The sequence below is a fragment of the Thunnus albacares genome, chromosome 10 (assembly GCF_914725855.1).
Source record: "Thunnus albacares chromosome 10, fThuAlb1.1, whole genome shotgun sequence".
In the NCBI taxonomy this organism is placed as follows: Eukaryota; Metazoa; Chordata; class Actinopteri; order Scombriformes; family Scombridae; genus Thunnus; species Thunnus albacares.
Genome location: NC_058115.1, coordinates 22,364,928 through 22,386,499, shown reverse-complemented (window position 1 = coordinate 22,386,499; position 21,572 = coordinate 22,364,928). Strand labels below are relative to the sequence as shown.

Sequence of the window (21,572 nt, the reverse complement as noted above, 5' to 3'; positions counted from 1 at the left end):
CTGAAGAGCGGTTTTGAAGCTCAAAGTGAGCCGCTCCGGCCATCGCCATCTTGGCAGTGCGTGACGCTGCCTAACTCCCAGCTGATCAAAAATGGGCAAAGAGGCGAGCTGAATGGCTGAAACAAGCCACCTAGCGGCTGTCACTCAAAGCAGCCATGTCCGTCATTATGCATAACTTTATGGCTTAATAAAATTTAAACGGGGGAGTTATAAAAAAATTCACCCCCCGGGAAATTAGCTATAGAGACCTAAACTGTTTTTTGTACCAGGCTGTAAACATGTTTATTTCTGCTATAAAGTTGGGCATATTTACATGGGGGTTTATGGGGATTGACTCGCTTTTGGAGCCAGCCTCAAGTGGCCATTCAAGGAACTGCAGGTTTTGGCACATCCGCATTGGCTTCATTTTACAGCCCCAGACGTTGCCGCTTGGTAAAGCCAACATGGCTCATTACCAGGACATGGAAACTTTAATGGCTAATGTTTATATGCTATGTAGTTCCTGATTGAATTACCACAAATATTGTTATTATTAGCTAAATATCAAAGCAGTTCTTCAAAGCTTACTTGTACTCATGTAAACTGATGAGGAGATCTGGTGAAGAGTTGTTCACAATAAACTGATCTTGTAGCACCTGACAAGACAGGTAAATAAAACACTACAAAACTCAGTTCAAAATTCTGCCTTTGCATTATTTTGCAAAGCGGACTGACAAGCAAGCGGGGAACTGATAAATGGAAGGAATAGTGAAAATGGAAGGAATCAAGGAAGCAAGAGGTGTTCATAATGCATCTAAAACTCTGTAACTCAATCTTATTATCTTCCTTCTCCGTCGACATGTCTAATGTAATGATTTGTCAGCAGAATGTGGCAGTGTGCTGGCCTTGAAGTACCCCCACAATGTGTCACCCTGGCAGAGTGGATAGATAGGAGTTGATTGGCTCTCCTTATTCTGCATTAGGGCCCATCAACGCCTCAGAGATGATGTACACATCCCTGAATGCTTGCAGACAGTCCTGGCTCTCACCATTCATCCAGGCTCCATATGAATCCTTGCAATTCCACACTTATTTTCATCTCCATGCGCCCGGCATACAAACATACGTACAGTACATGCAAATGGATAGACCGTGTCAGTTATCCCCTCTGTCTTCTAGTCCCTGCACAATTGTGTCATTTATCATCCAACCAATAAATGTGTGTAAGGTTCATGCACATGTGCAAACACACAGACATTTGCATGTAATCTCTCTCTCTCTTTCTCCCCCTATCTCATTTTCCTACAATATTCATAGTGCTGGTGGACAGAGGTCATTTTTGTATATCAGGTCAGCTTCATCAAATTCAAAGAGACATTATAGCTACCCTGCTACCATACCCTGTATAACAATGAAATGAAGAGGACAATGAAAGACAATAATGAACGTTGGCTCAGTGAAAACAGATTGAGCCTCAGAAAGCTTGGCAAAGGTCTGCGTTTAAAGGGCTGACAGCCTGACAAAGCTATTCATTGCTATTGTTGGCTGACAACAGAAGCAGTGAGGGAAGGGTCCTGTAGACCTTATTTGTGTGGGAAAGTGTCAGGCACGTGTACACTGGGCTTCAGGGGCCTGGTTGTATTGTGTTTGGGTTTAGTTTGGCACTATACAACCTCCAGCCCCCCTGGTGCTTTTCAGTAGCACCCATGCTAAGTGCATGGTCTACGTCACTCTCATTGTTTAAATCATGACGTGGCTATGCCTGTGACCTTGCCATCATTGACTTAAGTTAGCTCTCCTTTGGTGTTTTAATTTCTCCAAAAGTCCCTCACAGCCTCTTTGCCCCAGGGAGAAGGCTTAACTGGCATAATGATGGTATTTGGTCCCATGCCCTTACAGGTCTTGCCAATGGAACACAATGAGGCCAAACAATGCCCAGATTATTAATAAGCTCTTGTAAACTTGAATAGTTTATGGAGCAATCAACTGGTACACATGCTGGAGGTTGTTAATAATAGTTGGCTGGCATGGTTACTATGATGTAATGGGCTAAGGGTATAATTTTAGAATGTTTGCTTATTCATATTTATTGTGTTGCTGTGTATTTTTTTTTGTTACATTATGATTGCAATACTTCCTCTTGATTTTTAAATGCAGCCCACAAAACAGTTTTTTTTAATGTCAAGCAATGCTCATTTTTTGTCTCTGTGAATGTTTTATGTTCAGTTGTAATTTCATACGCAGTATTACCTCAGAAGCACAATAGTGTAAAAAGTACAATTTACCACAAAAGCTGCGAAGATTGAGTGTGTGGTGAAACCTCTTACACATATTTGTAATCAGTCTCTACAAACTGGTGTATTTCCAAGCAAATGAAAACAGCAAGAGTCATACCTATATATAGGACTGGAGACAGACATGTACTCTCTAATTACAGACCCGTTTCCTTATTTTCACAGTTCTTTAAAATACTGGAAAAACAATATTCTATAAAAGATTAGAAGACTTTATCACAAAACATAATGTACTGTGTGAACAGCAATATGGGTTTGGATTAATGGATTTAGCTAGAGCCGGGTTCTGCTTGAGGTTTCTTCCCGTTAAAGGGGAGTTTTTCCTTACCGCTGTCGCCAAGTGCTTGCTCATGGGGGAATTGTTGGGTCTCTCTCTCTCTGTAAATTAAAGAGTATGGTCTAGACCTGCTCTATGTGAAAAATGCCCTGAGATGACTTTTGTTGTGATTTGGCACTATATTAATAAAATTGAATTGAATTGAATTGAATTTAAAAGGACAACTTCATTTGCACTCATGGAATTTAAGGAGGAAATATCAACTGCAATAGAAAATAAAGAATATGTAGTCAGTATATTCCTGGATCTCAAAAAAAGCATTTGATACAGTTGACCATGACTTATTATTGAAGAAATTACAAAGATATGAAATTAGAGGGGTAGCACTCTCTAACTACTGAAGGTTACTTGTGGGGTTACTCAGGGCTCAGTGTTGGGACCATTGTTTTATTTTGTTGTGGTAAGAATTTGGATTAACTTTTGGATACAGTGGAAAAGAACATGACTTGAGAAGTATGTTCAAAAAACAATTCGAGAGGACTGATGTAAAATATTGTATTACAGTCAAAGGAGTTAATTTATGGAACAGCTGCAGTGAGGAACTGAAAACATGTAAAACCTTTGGTACGTTAAAACAAACGTTTAAAAATAACATTAAACAAATATGAAATGGAGGATCAGAAAGAAAGACTGGCATAGAAAGAAGCACAGGGCACAATTAAAAGTTATTGATTTGTATTGTTTTGATTGTGTTGTTTTGTTTGTTTTGATTGTCTTGTTTTTGTTTGAAATTACCTTTCATTATTAAACATAATGTGTGTTTGAAGGGTCAGCATTATAAGCTGTAGCTTCAGCCTACACCTTTTTTTCAGACTGCAAAACAAAACAACTTTAAGTTGAGCTATTGTGCTGTTTTGAGTGTTTATGTATGTATAAAAAAATGAATGCAGACTGGAAAATAAACTCTAAAAGAAAAATGAAAAAAAAAATGGACAAATGAAATGATCACTAACAGTGACATACACTTCAAGTAGAAAGTTATATAAATAATTTGAAGCATGTTCCTATATCATCACATATTGATTTTTGTGTCATTCATCCTCATAACGTTCCATTGGGAGAGCAAAAATTATTTTTGAGTTATCTCTGCTTACTTATGTAGTGTTCATTCATAGTCATTAATGATTTATCATCAGTTATTTATGCACTAACTACACTACTGCATTTTAACTACATGGTCATAGTAAATTAGTGTATCTAGATGCAAAACTGAAGTAACAGTTTATACCAAAATACTTCCATCAGTTAGACTGTGCAAAATATTATGTTGGAATTTCCTCTTCAAGGTGGCTGAAAACTCTGGAAAAATAAGGTGGTCCATCTTAACAATGAAGTATTGATGGAAACCCTTCTCTGTTGTGGCAGTGTCCCTGGAAAATTGTTAAATAAGATCCAGTGTCTTACAAAGTTGTTAATGTTGTATTACACACGGTCTTCAATCTCTGGCAAGAACTGTATCTAAAGGTGTCGTTTTGGAAGATTTCTTACTTACAGTAGGAGGGATTAACTGGTGGTATTGGTTTCCAGGAATTTAGATGCTTAACAAGTGTGGTACACTCTCTGTAGTCCAAGCATTTTCTTTTGCCTTGCCACTATTTTCTTCTACAATATTTCTGCAGGACTTAGTTGTGTTTCTTGTGTTGTTTAATTGGCACATCTTAGGAAATTGTTCTTTGTGATTACGGTTTATAAACCCTAAATATACATGCATAACCTCCTCTAATGACTCTTAGGCAAATGGAAGCTTTTTAAGGTCTAATCAGCTTTTCTACCTCCATCATGCAAAAGCAGGCCATGGTTCCTCATGTACTATATATAGTTGAGCGGTTGCAAAGTCCCTGTGATGTCCAATTATGGTCCATTTCTAATTTATCCATGTCACATCAAAAGTCATCACTCCATTGACCTCAGTGGATTGGAGCTAATGCATAATCACAAAGGGCCATATTCAGTGATTTAGCCACTGAAGTTTTAAAGTTATATCAAAATGTATGCAGTGAATTTTTTTTATATTCAGACTTCAGCTGCAAAGGGGTGTAATTACCCATGTCAGGTTCACGCCTTCGGGCTTGTCGGGATTTTCTTGTGTAGAGCTTTTTGGGAACAAGGTTTTCCAATGCACTTAGCTTACCTATTTAAAACAAGCATTTGTCTTTAATCCCAAATATATTGTGAGACAGAAATAATATCATGTAACTGAGTGTAGGTATGGGCACAGGGATATTTAAACTATTTACCAGTCAGATGCACTCTCTAGTGTTCTAAATGTGTTTGTTCCTTGGGTAAGAAGTTAAACAGTATGTTGTGAATATATAACAAGTGATCTGCATAATGCAAATGTATAAATGAGCTTTACAAAAACATGATAAAAAGAATTATCAATCAGTCATCATCATCATAAAAAGTCCAGCCCACAGGCCAAAGGCTGACCAAATCGTTTCCATGTAGCTGAAGAGAGACAGAGAGAAGAGCAGTGAATTCATATAGATAGACAAAGATACACACAGACATTGAGAATTTATTTCAAATGAACAGTAAGAACAGAATTTTAGACTACTGCAGAGCAGCTTTTTTCTCCAAACCCTACCCAGAACATACCATGTGATCTAGCTGCTTGAAATGAGGGAGTCATCACTAAATGTTTAAGCACGCCCAGTTTTTGGTGTGTGTGGTGAGCTAACTCTCGTCAGCGGATGATATGGCCCTGGGGGCTTGTTTTGCGGAATATCAGAGTGGCTTCTTAATGTTTAATGTCTGCCAATGTATTTTATATTACCCCATCTCCTTTTCAAAAGGAAAGGCTAATGACTAACACTGCACCGCCGCTATTCATTTGTAATTAGTATTGCCCTATGTTGTGTGCAAATGCACAAGTATGACTATCAAAGAAGCGCAGAGAAGTGTCCAGCATCTTTTGTATTTAAACTCAGCATATCTTAATGAGTAAATGTTTGTTTGTCATTTTTAGCGCTCATTGGTTGACACACCAGGGCTTTAAATTAAACAGTGGGAAACATTTGTATTCATTCTATGATTTAGAATGAACAGCAAAATGTTACATGTAATACACCGGTTTTTACACATCCTGATTCAGCATGAAAATCCATGTCAAATTGATACAAAGCTGCTCAAGTAATATACTTGAACTAGAAGCAGTGTCACATGAAGCACATGTTATGATGTACTGACAGTCAGGCCAACACAAAATATAAAATATAATTAATCATACTGACCATTGCATTTCTTATTTCAATATAAGTGAAGCAGTGATATAACTTGATGTGCCAGATGGTTTGTTACACAGAACCATCTGAGAAGTCATCTTTGGAAACTGTTTAGAAATAGGCAGACACTTTCAAAAAATACTTGGCAGGTGATTGGATGGACCATCTGTCTATCACCATCTATCACCGTCTCACCTTGCGAGGCAACTAGATTCGCAAGATCATAGGATGCTGATTGGTCCAAACGATTCGAACACACTGCATAACTTGAAGCCTGACAAGATGGACTCTCACATGATGTCATGATCTTGCAGATCCAGCTGCCTCACAAAGTAAACAGTGATATACACTTATCAGTTTATTAGGTACACTTTAATAAAACTATATATAGTATACGTAGTTTGTGGTGCTCTTGAACTATATTGAGTTATACCGAGACATGTTTCTAATATTTGTCCATCCCAATTATATGAAATAGGGTAAGACTAAATATTAGAAAATAAATTAACACCTCTCTAAAACAGATTAAATAAAAACTGAACATTATGAAGGTCGGATGTATCGCAGGTCTTAGTTTTTGTCTAGATGTACCTAATAAACTGACAAGTCAGTGTACTTGGAAACAGAAGAGCCTCACCTCCCTGCCCACATGTTATTTTACAGCATCACCTCCTGCTCTGTGAACACTTGTGTTGATTTAATGGATATTTTCACCTCCACCTCGATTTGTCCTATATAAGGGAATAGAGCTAAAGAACCTGGCAAAAATGCAGTTACAAATTACTAATGGCCATAATATACACATCATACCTTTCGCATGCATCTTGACAACAATCTGCCCAATTGGTTGTTCAGTTTGTGTGATAAAGAAGCTCTATACAGTGTGGTTTGTCAAGAAATGTGTAAATGGATATTATCCTCCATTATTTTCAGGTGTATGTATATACCTGTCCTTTGAATTGCTACAAATTACAGTGTGTCACATAGAATAGTAATACACAATAGCTGTCTCACAGTAAACACCAGCCTTGTCAGCTCTCGGCTTCGCACCCTTCACCTCGCCATGGCAACAACCTTTCCACCAGGTCTCACAGGAGTCTTTCGTCCTAGCCTTGCTTGTTATTATTGTTTATTTCTCTTGTCAATCACCCAGATCACCACGATGCTCATTCATATGCATGGGCCCATCATTACACGTGGTAGCCCATTGGCTGCAGGGTCTGGCAGTGCCCATGCCAGCCTTTGTTCCCTGCTGTAACAACAGGTGATTGTAGCAGCCTGGCACATTGTTGGGCATCATTTGCATGGTGTAAAAGTGCACATGTGGGGCAAGGCGATAAGTATGGCTGTGCATTGGGCCTGTTGGATTAGAGCTTAAGCAGGAGAAACGGAGTCCCCCTTGGGCTTAATTGTGGCTTATTTTGGCACACAGCACATAACTCTCTTCTGCATCAAATGCTAATTTAACAATGGAATGTGAAATACATTATGCTGATTTGGTGGGACTGGAAAAATAAGAAAGAAAAGGAGGAGAAGTATTGAATAAACAAAGTAAAGGCGGGGGAAGGAGAGAGACGAGGCATGGCTTGGTGCAATATCAAATGTGCTTCAGAAATTGATGGCCAGGACCCAAGGTTCTGCATGTACTTTCCACTGATCATCACCACGCTGCTGATCTCCAGCCACAGGGTCCAGGCCAGGTACTCTGTCCTCAGGTTGAATAATGATTAAAAGCACACATTCATACACACATGCACTCAAACTACAAATGCATACACGCAGGCAAGTTCATGCACAATACAGCACAACAGTTAAATTTTGATTAGGTGGAGTCCATGCAGCTTCTCCTCAGGCACACTGGGTGCTGTATTTTCTTAACCGAGTGAAATTTAGTTTTCTGTTTTCACTCTCCAATTCTTTGTTTCAGTGACAGATGGCACATCACTCACAGAGACACTCTCAGACAGCAGACTCCACAAACAAATTAATTTCTATTACTGTTTTGCATGCTAGCTCCCTTCTTGTTTGATTGACAGTCTCATCATATACCAGCACTGTATTAGCATGACTGTCTTAGACATTGTAAAAGAAGAATATTCACAAATGAGAGAGAAATTTTCATTGCGGTGTAGTAAAGTTCCTCCCCTTCTTTCAAATGTGACAGGGTTATTTTTTAGCAGATGTTCTCTATATAGCTTGTCTTCATGTATTAGATAAAAAACTATTTTATCATAGATGATCATACATTAAAGAGCCATATGTGTATTCACAATGGAAAGCATACCCCCTTTCAGTTCATATGTAAGCCCTGAGGGCTCACAACAGATTTAGGTGAGAGTGGAATAAGCTTTCAGACAGATTTTGTTTATCACTTGTTGTCCCTGTTTTTATTTGTTTGTATTTTCTACCTCTCTTCTCTGTTCCTGTCTCTTTCTTTACCAAATCATATCTCTCTGTTTATCTGTTTTCTTTCTCCATGTGAACCGTCTATTCTCCTTGTTAATTTCCCCCTTAATCCTGCTTCACACCTCCCATGGTGAATGCGAGTGCTCAGGTGTGCACATTTAAAAAAAAAACCCCTCCATATTTCCTTCTAAAAGACACATTTAATGTCACAGTAAGTCTGTCAGGTTTTCCAGCCCCAACCCTCAAATTAATCCCTCACCCTCTCTCCCTCTCTCTCAACCTTTTTTTCCCCCTATCTCTTAGTGTGTTTGTGTCTTTCTCTCAGACTGCATTTCTCATTTAGTTTAATGCGATTTTAGAATCTGTCACACTCTGTTTGTTGCCTGTCAGTATGTCACTGTAGCTTTGCTCGTCGTGAGATTTGAGGTGTTTGTGTGGTTTGGCGGGGTGTAGATTTGGTAATACTACTGTACAGCAGCCTGTGTGACTGATGTTCATTGTTTGACATATTTACCTGTGAGACAAGATGTTTTCTCTAGTAAGTTACTCTTCGAACATCAGTTGTTATATGACAACATATATTGATTAATGTTCGTAAGATAAAATTTTATTGAAAATGTTGTACATATATTTTCAAATAATGCTATTTTTGAAATATTTTTTGTAAAATATAAACATTTAGAACTAAAAATATTCAATTTTGAAGGCACTGTACTCCCATTTTTCTGAGCGTTATCTGTCAAACCTGTTCCCATTTTGTAAACAAAAACACAGCTTGATAGCCTTTGTTCCACTTTTTAAGTTTCCAGTTCTGTGGTAGTAACCTTTTGTTTGAGATAGATGCTGTCTACACCCACAAACTATTGTGGAAAGTTACTTCTTGTTTGACCTTAAGCTTAGTTTGGGGAAAAGAGAAAAAAAAAAAAAAACTTTTGAAATTGCACATAATGTCTTTTTTGGAACTGTCAAGCTTTAGTTTGAGAAGTAAAGCTTGTAGAACGTTGAAAAGTCTTCTTGTCTGTCTATTATTTTGTTATTGATTTAAACTGAAGTCTTCACTGATTTGCCATGAGCCAGGTAAGATGCCTGCTGAGGTGTCACGGCAGGAAGATGGCAGTCCCATGTTGCTCTTCATCACAAAGCATGGGCAGAATACCACATGTTTCTCTGTCTCCTAGAGTTGAGGAGAAAATCAATTAAAAGGAGAAAATCACATCTGCCAAGCGCATGGCAGACATGACTCTTCTTCTGTCCTTGTTGTAGACCTCCCATAGGTATAGTAGAGCTGAACACAGTTTACTCAGATTATCTTTTAGACATCAGGATTCTCACTCTTTTCTCCTTTATTTAACTCAGTTTAATAAAGTCTTTATTGCTCTGAGAAGAGCGTTATCGATTGACGTGTCTCAGACTATATCTAGAGGCTTCTTGGTTATCTTATCATTTTGACATTACTGTTGGGAATGTGCTTCTCTCTGCTCTAACTATATTTCACAAGGTAGGGGTCGTAAAGTAGTTATTGTAGATGTTGCATGTCCTGCTTCACACATTATTGATATCCAGAATATCTCCCTGATCCCATATGTGGAATCGTGCACACTGTCATAGAATCCTTAATACCAATGTGTTTGGACATGTTTATATTGCACTACATCAGCACCTGGTGTTTTTACCAGCATGATGAACTGTATGTGCATGTTTAAGTTTATGCTTAATACATGCCTAATACCCCCCTTTAAAGTATATTAGCTTGGCATGGGTTCACGGATGCTGTGAAACTGTGAACTTGATTCACTGGAAGCTGGTTGACAGCAGCAGAGATCAAAGTATGGAAGTGAAAGCCCTACAGATACTGTCATCCTCTACAAATGTTTAGTGAACCGTAACCTGTATCTCATTACTTTTACACTCTCCTTTACCCTCATATACACTTCCATTCCTCAAGTACAGACCTTTCACACTCTGGCAGTAGAGGCATTTATTTTACAAATATTCACCACAGTTTATTCATTTATTTATTTATTGTATTTATGCACCAAAAAATGTACAATACCTAGTTAATTTGAGGGGAAGACACCAGTACCAGTGCTGTGAAGCTCCATCAGAGACCTTGAGCTGACCTGCTGACAGCAATTCTATACTAAATTGATTGAGTATTGTTTGCAATGACGTCCTAATCTGTTTTGGAATAGAATAACATCCAAAAACAATTCTGTTCACATTAAAATTATGGTTAGTCTAGTTGATCCACGTTTTACACACTGGTGGAAAGAAATTGTGCTAGTGTATGTGATATTGGAGTAGTGGTGTCCCTGACACAGATGAATTGATTCTGATTTGTCAAACTGAGCACATGTTTGATTGACAACCAAGACATATATTCTTATGGTCACACAAAGGGATTTTCAAAAGGCAGGTTTTGAGAGCCACTTAAAACTATGTGTAAAAATATACACTACTGGAACTGTGAGAAACTTTTGAACTGTGGTGCTGTGTCAGCACAGGAATATTAAATCCAGAAACGAAGGTCATAAGTGTTGTTTGAATGTTGAGAGCATTTCTGAGTAAACAAGAAAAAAAAACTGGGGTGCTGCTGGAAGGAATCCATGTGCATTGGTTGCACATTTGGACTTGGACTTTGGCAAGAACGCAGTGCAATATATGGCCATTCTGTCGACACATTAAGTCATTAAAATTTGGGGCATATTTTCTGTTGGTTAACTTAATTTATGTTCCTAGCTTTGGCTTGTTGAAGTTGCTTGTTGCCTGTACTTTATCACAACATTTTATCCACAACAAAACATAGTGGCAGAGCAATTTGTCACTCATATCAACAACAATTTTCCATAAAATGTGAACATTTACCAAAAAACATTGAGTATTTATTTACCACATATTGAATATTTTAACTTTTTTTCACACATTCAGCCTCCAATCTGTTTTTATTTTTGACAAGGAGATACTAAGCAACATCTGAATTTTTCTGTTGCTGTTTGCCGTTTTGTTAGTGGATTGCTGTATCTTGGCATATGTGCTGATATGTAGTGCCTTCATCTTCGCCCAAGGCGGTAAATGAATGTGTAGTGTTGCTAGCAAACTTCCAGTAATCTCTCCCAGACTGCTGTGTGTGTCTGGTGGCCTGTGGTGCAGAGTCTGGCCCACCATCATCACCCAGTCTCCCACATTGCTACACATATGGTGCTGCCTTTGTGTCAATTGTGCTCTATGGGGTTTCTAATAATTAACAAGATGACAGACAAATGAAATGACAAGCACAAGGTGGATTCGATTTTCCATTACCTTGCTTTCTTTCTGTGTTTTACAGATGTATTCAACTGTAGCATTTTGAAATGTTTTCAAATAATTTCACCCCTGTCAGAATGGTAAATCCACTCCTAATATAATTACAAATCAAAGTCTCCACTTTGGAAATGGCAAATCCAACAAATGGTCGTAGTTCTGTGTGTGTATGTGTGTGTGTGTGTTTATCTTGCCATGAATTTCTGCATGTTTAAGTCACTAACAGTGACACATCGTCATTTTGATAAGGAAACATGAAAAAATGGGCTAAAATGCATTCACCAACATAGGCTCCGCCAAGGTCTCCTGTCCTTCATTTATATACTGTAAGGGTGAAAACATAACCCTAATTGTTCAGCAATGCCAGAGAAGAAAAGCCTAAATCATCGTATTTTCCACAGCATTACCAATAATTCATTTTGTGGATGAATGGTTTGCTGCTGTGTTGATTCCGTCCCATTCAGAGCCAATGATACATTATTGAAGAGAACTTTGCTACTAATCTCACAGCAAACTGTGCTTAGAGTTCAAGAGAATAATTTCATATTCAACGTATTGCACTCTCCCTCATATATGAGCATTTTTGTTCAGAGTTTTATTACAACATTTACAGACACTTTAGTCTGAATAGAATCAATCTGTATATTTTATAGATTTTGTTTAGTTAATATTACAAATTTTAAAACTTACAGACTACATTAAAGGAAATTATTTTCAAGTCTGTCAAGGTTTTCAGGAGCAGCTGCACGTGCATTTTAGTGATCAGTAACTTTTAACTGTACTCAGGTATATGAAACAGCATCAGAAGGAGTTTCTGTATCAAAAGTCGTGTGTGTATAATTAGCAACATTCGCTCTATGCTGTCCATCATATATCCATTCCTCTAAACTAAAAGGGTAAAAAAACAAACATGCACCATATCATCATTTATCTCCATTGTAATTCTAACTTAATTCCAGTTATACAAATATGGGTTTTTTGTTTGTTTGATTGTTTGTTTTTGTTTTTTTGTTTTTTTGTATATCATCAACAATCCTTTCCGCTTCTGCTGTTGTGATCAAAAGCCTTCATTATCAAGGCACCATTGCTTTCTGCAGACCCTAATTGGGGCTTGAGCAAAAGCAAGCAACATTTGATATAATGGCTCACTCCCAAACAGGAATGCCAACCCTGCATTATAGCCTTCTTTTTATACTGTTGAATTCCCTGAGGGAAGGACAGAGATGTCATCATTAGTGGGCAGTAGTTTCTGGCCGCGGTGCCTGCGATGGCTGCTGAGGTCTATAGAGTGGTCAGCCAGGCCCATGGCCCAGTAGCAGTGTCTGCTCTCTGTTTTTCCCTGTCTGGGTTCCCAGCTGGCCACATGACCCTGCACCAGTCTGCTCCCACTGAATAAATTTGGGGAACTAATGAGTAAGGAAGCATTGTGAAAACCTGGAAAAGGGCACCTCTTCCTCCACAGAGAAAAAGAGGGGAAGAAGTCGCTGTGGTCAATTTTATTAACTTGGCTGACCTTCACACAAACAATTAACATTTACAGATTACACAGCCCCTCCCATTATCTTCCTCATCTCCATCTTAATCTTCAACCTCACCACCAGCAGCATCATCTTTTTTTCTGCTTCTACAAGTGCACTTTAACAGAAAAGTAGCAAATTAGTGCCACACCATTGCGTGTATTTTTTTAGACTATTGCCAGGTGATGTGGATTATTCAGTAGAAGGTCAGTTATCTGAACTTTCTTGACATGTGCGGTAATTGGCTAAGGGCCACTACTGTCACAGTAAAGCGGCCAACAGTGAGCAGTGATTATGTGACCTTATCTATTCATCCTTCTACCAGACTACCAAGAATCTATACATCCTGACTTAAATATAGCCTGAAATAAAAATAAATATATAGGATGAAAATGCTTTGACAGTATCAGTTTCCCATACAATCTGCATTATATCACAAATGTATCACAAGCCTGACATGTGAGCACATGTTTCTCTGTGACTCTAGAAAAGTGCATTCAAGGGCAGTTCAAGTACTAGATTATTGTTTATACTGTCTGTATGAATACACTGCATGTCTATAAGAAGAAGTAGAAGAAGTAACTGTTTTGCAAACTTACCTAGTTTGCAAACAGTTACTTCACAGCAGTTTCACACTTTGCTTGTATGGATTGTTTTCTCCTCCTACTGTGTAAGGTGCTGTGCCATCCTTGTCTTTGAGATGATTTTTATTCTGACATGGACAGAAAATGAGATTTGCATTAACAGTCTCTCTGTGTGTGCTTGTGTTTGTTTGTGTGTGCTTTCCCATTTGTAGAACCTGATAAAGAACCTGCCAGAGCAGAAAGAGCTGAATTCGCTAGCGGAACTAAAGGGTGAATATGAAGAGCTGGTGGAGTCGGAGCAGTTTGGCATTGTGGTGAGTATAATTTCCTGGTGCCTACTAGATCGCCCCAAGAGAGCACACAGTGTGCACAATCATACTCCCAGTCTGCTATAGTCAAACACTTGCAAGCATACACACTTGAGAAATTGAATTCTTCCTTTATTACTCACTCCTTCTGTCTCCCTATACCTCACACAGACACACAGGCACACGCATACACGTTGCACTAACACACTTTTGTCTTCCTCTATTATTGTTTCATACACCAGTTTTATTAGAGCCAGGGAATTAAGAAATGTATTATTTAGAGAGTGTTGCAGTAATGTTTAATTAAAACATCTAACAATATAAAGGGCATATTTAATAAAAAAGTAAAAACTTGGTAACCCAACTTCCAAACAACAATGTTTATATAAAAAAGCACTTTTGACTCTAGAAAAAAACAGTTCAATCATTTTTCATTAGGATTCAGCATCAAAAACTCAGTGAATGCCATATTTTGACATCAACTGTCAATGTTGTCTCATGATAAAATCATACCCTAAGGTGATGAATCTTGTCTGTGATGAGGTTCTTTGAAAAACATGCAGCTGTAGTCAACCAGCTTCGTGATGTATCCCGATCCTCTAATTGATTTAGAGTGACCAGCTAAAGTTCTGTCTTTTGCAGTGATAGGATGAATAACGCTTTGGATAACAAATTGTAAACTTGGTGTATAGTCTCTAGGAATTATTCTATATTTTGAGAGGCATATGTAATAATTAGAAAGTAATTACAGCTGTAAGTAAGTAGGTAAGGCCCAGTCTGTAATTTCTTGTTTGACTTAATGATGAGAAGAAACATGAGTTTCTTGTGACTCGTCAACCGGAGTCTCCGGACGTCCTGTGTCCGCTGAACAGCATCAGAGAAACACTCGTTTTTAACGTGAAACTGCTTTATTCAGTGTTTTTACTGGTTTGTTTTGGAGAGGAGGAGATTCCTCCGGATAATTCAGTAAAAACTAATCCCAGTAAAAACCTCTTGAACAATGAACACTGAAGGAATCATAACCTAAAAACAAGTGGAGCTCTTAGAAACAAGCTGTGCAAACTTTAGCGGCAACTCGGCTCGCAGCCCCTCCAGACATCCTGTATCCACCAAACAGCGTGGAAAAAACACTGATTTTTAACATGGATCTGCTTTATTTAGTGTTTTTACCTGTTTTAATCACTGGGTCTGTTTGTTTTGGAGAGGAGATGACCTCCGTGGATAATTTGGCTCTCGGTAAAAACCTCCTGAACGATAAACACAGAATGAATCCTAACCGGGAGAATGACGGCAGTGGCGGATATTTAACAGTGAAGACAACAACTCCCATGATCCAACGCTTCTTCACGACATCATCAAACTCTGTCTTATGTTATTGTTTTGATTGAAAGACCCCCAGCAGCAGAAAATTACATATTGTGCTGATGTTACCATCCATTTACCAAGTGAATACCCAGCACTTTAGACAACTGCAAAAGGAAGTGCTATCTTTAAACTTTGCAACAAGATCATAGAGGTACATTAAACTGTTCCACAGAAGAAATGTTCAATTAGACCCAAAGGATTGCAGATGTGCTCCCATCTCCTAGTTACTTTTTTTACTCATCGAAGGCTTTTTTGCTTATGTCTTTTAGGAGATGTAATGAAGCACGAGGTGGCGGTTTCCCTCATGATCTCACCAATGCTGTGATCATATACCTCCCCACTGATGAAGTAGCTCCTCATTGCAGAGCTATTTAATTCTCTGGGGAAATAAGCCATGTTCGAGCTTTTCTCTGCTAGATCTGTCACCAACGTGCTCACTTTCATTATGATTCCTCCTTATTGTATACAAATCAATTCAAATGAAGGAGAGGGGAGAAGTGTGTGTGCGCTTATGTGTATGCGTATGCATGTGTGCAAGGAATTGAAGTGGGTGGGAATGTTAGTGTGGGCGTGGGGGGGTTGGTTGACAGACAACTTGCCCATACACATGAATAAATTTGAGCAGTAATGAAACATTTTGGGCTGGATCTGAAGGTTGCCTTCAAGCACTGGATTATGCAGCAATCTGTAGAATTTGTCTGTGGTTGCTGCTTTGCCACATATCTTAAAGCCAAAAGCCTATTTGTTTTAATTCCCTCCCATTTTTGTAGCTATGTTTACTCTCATTTTCTTCTTCTTCTTTTTTTTTTTTTCTCTAGCCTCAGTGACTCCTCTCCCAAACAAGCCTATGAGTATTGATTGGAGCTGTTATATTATTTATGACAAATCTGTTTAATGGGAGATTTCTTTATCCACATGAAAGTCAGGAGTGATGCAGGGAACAGGATATTCCAATTTGCTGAACAGGGCAGTTGATTTTCTATTCATTAAAACTAGTCGCAGCAGTGAAGTCAAGGTGATGAAACTTTATAGGATTTCGTATATGTCTGTGTTTGCTCTCTTTATGAAAAGGTATTGTTACAACTCACATTTTTTCATATATCTCTTGAGATTGTGAGGAGCAGAAGTCATCGTTACACTTGATTGTAATCAGCAAAATGTGGCTCTTTCCTTAATACGTATGTTTTTCAGGGCGGATCACACAAATATTGGGTTGAGTGTGGTGGCACGTTGCACTAAAGTTCAGATTGTCACTTTCGCATCGCAAATGTTTATGCCTCTCAAGAAGTATGTGGATTAAAGAAACAAAAGAAAAAGTAGCATTTTCTATTACTGAATATTCTAAAGAAGCCATCATGCCTTTCCCTGCACTATTGAACGTGGCTGGTTCTTTTGAAATTTGTTACCAATGGTTGACGGTTGGCATGTTGGGTAGAAATCTCAGGAGAGCTGATGAGACTTTAATAAGCTGATCATGTTTTCTTTGAAAACATAATTGACCTTATAAACTGAACATAACTATAGTGTTTATTGTTGGGGCCTTAATCAGTTATTGAGATAAAATACCAACTACTTACATTATATCTCTTTTGTTGTTTGTTTTATTTTATTTATGTATTTATTGTTCTTGTCCTCAGATGAGTTCAGTAAAGCTCCTACGACCACGTCTCAACGGCATCCTGTTCAAGCTGACGTTTGAGGAGCAGGTGAATAACATCCGGCCAGACATCATGAATGTGACATTCGCCTGTGAGGAGGTGAAGAAGAGTGACGGTTTTAGCAAGCTGCTGGAGCTGGTGTTGCTGGTTGGCAATTACATGAATGCTGGCTCAAGGAATGCCCAGACATTTGGTTTCAACGTCAACTTCCTCTGCAAGGTAACTCACCACCACGCCACACACACAACACAGATGAACAACAGGTTGTAAAAATGTCTGAAACATAAACTGACATTGACTGGATTTCATTTTAGATTGTAAACGTGAGTAATATTATAAACTAGCTTGACTGCAGTACAAATTTCAGAATACAAAAGCTGCTTTCACTGTTTTTATTTTTTTGCCTTAAGTGCAGAGAAACAGGAAACGGGTAGAGTGAGGAGCTTAACATGCAACACTGGTCCATGTTTTGTTTATGGAGGAAATTTGCACCTGTTCTGCCCTCATCAAATGTTTTTTTTTTTTTTAAATCATAAAAATTGTTATCCCAGATGTAAAGATACACAACTGTCACAACTATATCATAATTATTTATTAAGGGCTACTGCAAGCATACCTCAAAGGAGTTTAAATAAAATAAACAACAACATGATAAAATGTTAAGCACAGAGAAACTTGAACCAGCAGAGGCAGCATCTGTGTTCATTGCCAGGTAAAATCACACCATGCAAAGGTGTGAAAGAGAGGACTGGCAAACATGCACACATAGCTACTATATACTTGAAGCAGACCTGTTCAGTTACTGTACACGCACACTGAAACTTAGATCAGACAGACAGTGAGACGAGGCAGTCCTACACTGTGCTTTGTTCTGAGTCCAATATTCCTTAAACTAAGCTGGGAGATAGAGTGTTAGTACTGTAGACAAAGTTAGGGTAAGTCACATCACGCTGAAAGTAGGGGTTTATGCTTGATTTAAAATGGTACCTAAACCAGAGAAAGAGCTACTTCAGTGTAAAAGTATGAAGTTGTGGTAGGAAATGTGGTACATTTTTTTTAGTTTTAGTTAGACGTATAGCTGCAGTGCAATGTACTGGGTTTTTATTACTGCATTTACTACTACACTTTTTTAGGCCCAAGTCTTGAAACTGGTGTATAGTGATATACTGATGTGGTTTCAGGATTGGCCATATTAACCAGAGGATGATTTTCTGCAATATCAATCAATCAATTTTTATTTATATAACACCAAATCACAACAAAAGTTATCTCAGGGCACGTTTCACATAGAGCAGGTCTAGACCGTACTCTTTAATTTACAGAGACCTGACAATTCCCCCATGATCAAGCACTTGGCGACAGCGGTAAGGATTAAACTCCCCTTTAATGGGAGTGTAATTGTATTTATTTGTGTAGAGTTTATACTGTAAATACTTACATACTATTGATCTATAATTTTCACATTTAGTTGTCATTTTTATTGAGATCCAAAAATTCACTGTTTTCCTGTCCATTTTTTGTTTAATCTAAAGCAATTTTGGCACTGTGGATCTGTGTAGCATAGGCATCCACATTCTATGTCTTATCTAGACGATAACACTGATGAATATTTATTGGCTGGCCTACAGTGAACTAGTGGGGGGTGCTGAATCAGGGGCAAGCAACCCCTCAACACTGCCTACTGTTGGCGATCAAGCTGTTTGGATAAACCACCAAAATAAGTTGCAAAATATGCCTATTAGCCACTTTGTGTGAGAATTTATAACATCTTTCTTTTTCTATATCATTATTTTCCCACTCTATGTTGTTCTGTCTGCAACTGTTATGAGAAGGAAAAAAGAAAACCTGATCTTTCCTAAGTGATCATGTCAAATGAATCAGTCATGTAAAAATACTTGACATGGGATTTCCCATATGGGAGACCTAAGTGTGAATGCCAAAAGCCCCTGCCTTACACGCATATTTGAAGCAAGCAATGTTGCAGGTTCAGTGTGTGAAAAGGGTTTTAGTATGGTGAATCCAGTGTGCCTTTGGTATTCCTGCAAACTGACTGAATCAGTGTGGAGTGTCAGTGTAGAGCCTGATAACGCCTCAGGGGGCTGATTGGGCCATTATTGATGGACAAGAAAAAAGTCTGCTTTCTCACTTTAGTCAATCAAGTAAATGGCCCCCTGGGTGGCAGGTCTAGGGTACCTAATGGGCTCATCAGGGAGGAGGCGGTTGATGATGGGAATGAGCAACAAGGGAAGGGCACAGACTGACCCACCTTCGCCTTCCACCTTCAGCCCCCCACTTTTGCCCATCGTACTGCCAAGGACACACAAATCTCCTGGGAGACAGACTGGTCACATATATTCAGCAAGCCGAATAGCCACTCTGGCTTTACATGGCCAGTGGTGAAATGTGTATTTCATGTCACTGTAGTATAGTGAGAAAGATGAACAGATTACATAATGGTAACTATCGGCTTTAAATTAAATAGGTAATTATTATTTCTCATGTTTCAGATGACATGAGGTTATGTCTAATGAAACGTTTTTGCTGTATTTTTTCAAAGCATACCTGTACTGTTAGACAACACAGATCATCAGAATAAGTATGCTAATTAAGAATATAGAGGAGAGTGTTGCCATAATGTAACATATTCGGTAGGTGGGTAAAACCATCTGCTGTATAACTCAAAAACAAACAAATATTGTTTCTCTTGGGTTTTATCCCTGTCAAACTGAGGGAATAACACTTTCAGGCTCTGCTTAATAATTAAAGACCACATGGCGATGGTTTGTGTTAAATTTAAGTTGAACAGAACAGACTACATATTAGGAACTTGACATGGAACAATAACAGAGAGTCATCTACCCAACATCAGTGTGGCCTTGTCTCCTGCTTTTAAAATATAAAATTTTCCATGGCTGAAATTACTGTTTCAATTACCTGTGCTATTACACAATCCATGTCCAGCACATGTTTGTATTGGGCATAAGGTGACTTCACATCCATGCATTCACAGAACTAATCCCCAGCAGTGGCCTTTTGTGCATTTATATTTTTCAACAAGAGCTATTTTTTCTTCTTCTTAGACATTGTAATATAAGATCGTATGTGCAAGTACACAATGAATTTTTCCTGTGCTGCAGCTCTGTCTGCTGAAGTTAAATTGAGAAATCAAGCACCGACAATCCTTCTGTTAGTGTGAGGGTTTTATATTCCCATCGCCACTTCTTCTGTTATTCGTTAATTATTGTGTTATTTATTTATTTTCAATGTAGATATTTAACTGGAAGCTTTCCGGCTTGTAATATACCATGCCACTCTAAATGCTCAATGTATTGGAATATATTGTACTAACTAGTGAGGGATTTGGAGTAATGCTACCTCCAGGCATTTTATATTATGAAAGATTGAATGATATCCTTGTTCAGAATTTGCTTTCAGCAACACAGTTAAGAAGCATTGTTTTTTCATCAACTTCAAATGAACAGATTAGTTTGAAGGAGTAGAATTTACACACACTATCCAGTTGCACCATTAAAAAGCAGCTAGTGTGAAATGCCAGCTATAAAAAGGCATTTTATAGAGGCTCTTTAAAAAAGATTTGAGGTAAAACTTCGGCTAGCCCAAGCTCTTCAATGAGAGTATTCCAAAGCTTAGGAGCTCTGGTAAAAAGGCCCTTTTACCTTTGGCTCTTAGCACAAACTCTGAAATGGCCAGGTCATGGGATGGACTAGGATTAAAATGGTTCTGGATTTTGACACAGGCCATCTAACTACAACCTGTGCACAGATACTCCACATCCCCTGGCACAATTCTCACGATACCTTGAACCTGCCTGATGTAAAATTTGTGAGAAAATTGCATCAGCACCTTGGGCTTTAAGTAGGATTCCCCCTGCCCTTACAGAGGCCCTCAGCAGAATGTGTTACCACTACCAACAACAGCACTTTTTATTTCAACATATATTTCAACATATTCTGGCATATTTTACTGTGTTTGATGTCAGATTGAAACATTGTTTTGTTTTATTAAATTTGCTTGGAGCTATCAGTACAGTTTGCAGGTCTTTTGTCTGACTAATCCAGCATTTATAGAAGTTTTTTGGATGTGCGCGCTCTACTCTCTGTTTGCCCTGAATTTGCATTGACCATATTAAGTGTCTCAATCAACATAAATATATATTATATATGTTTACATGGAATTATAATGTTTAATATCTGTGTGTTTATTACAAATCCCAATGTCTGATGTTGTCATCCCCATGATCTCAAGTTCAAGACAGTGTCCTGGTTGTTTTTAAAGCATTTAAAACTATATTCAAAACTTTTAAACTCTTCATGTTAAGCCAATAAAACCCATCAGTAAAACTTGTGTCCCAACTAATTAATCTACACTATACTTTAGGGTCTTTTGACCATAAAATTCCTGAAATAATAAAAAGAAAAGAACAGATCAGTGTAACCCGGTGGTTTATAGGTTTTATGTCCCCACACATCCCAACGTTATGTTTTCTGCTATGAAATCACACTGTTTGCAAACAGCCTACAGTAAACTAGGTCTTCCTCCAAAAAGGACAGATCAGGCAGTGCTGCCAGTAATACAAAGT

The 21,572-nt window shown here is 38.2% G+C and overlaps 1 protein-coding gene across 1 annotated transcript in view; it reads left to right on the top strand.

The window, feature by feature from the left end:
• diaph2 (diaphanous-related formin 2) overlaps window positions 1-21,572 on the top strand; it is a 381,520-nt gene that overhangs the window by 214,740 nt on the left and 145,208 nt on the right. The window contains exons 23-24 of the mRNA XM_044363276.1: window positions 13,854-13,955; window positions 16,952-17,191. Coding sequence (XP_044219211.1) covers window positions 13,854-13,955; window positions 16,952-17,191 — 342 coding nt within the window. The remainder of the gene's footprint in view (window positions 1-13,853; window positions 13,956-16,951; window positions 17,192-21,572) is intronic.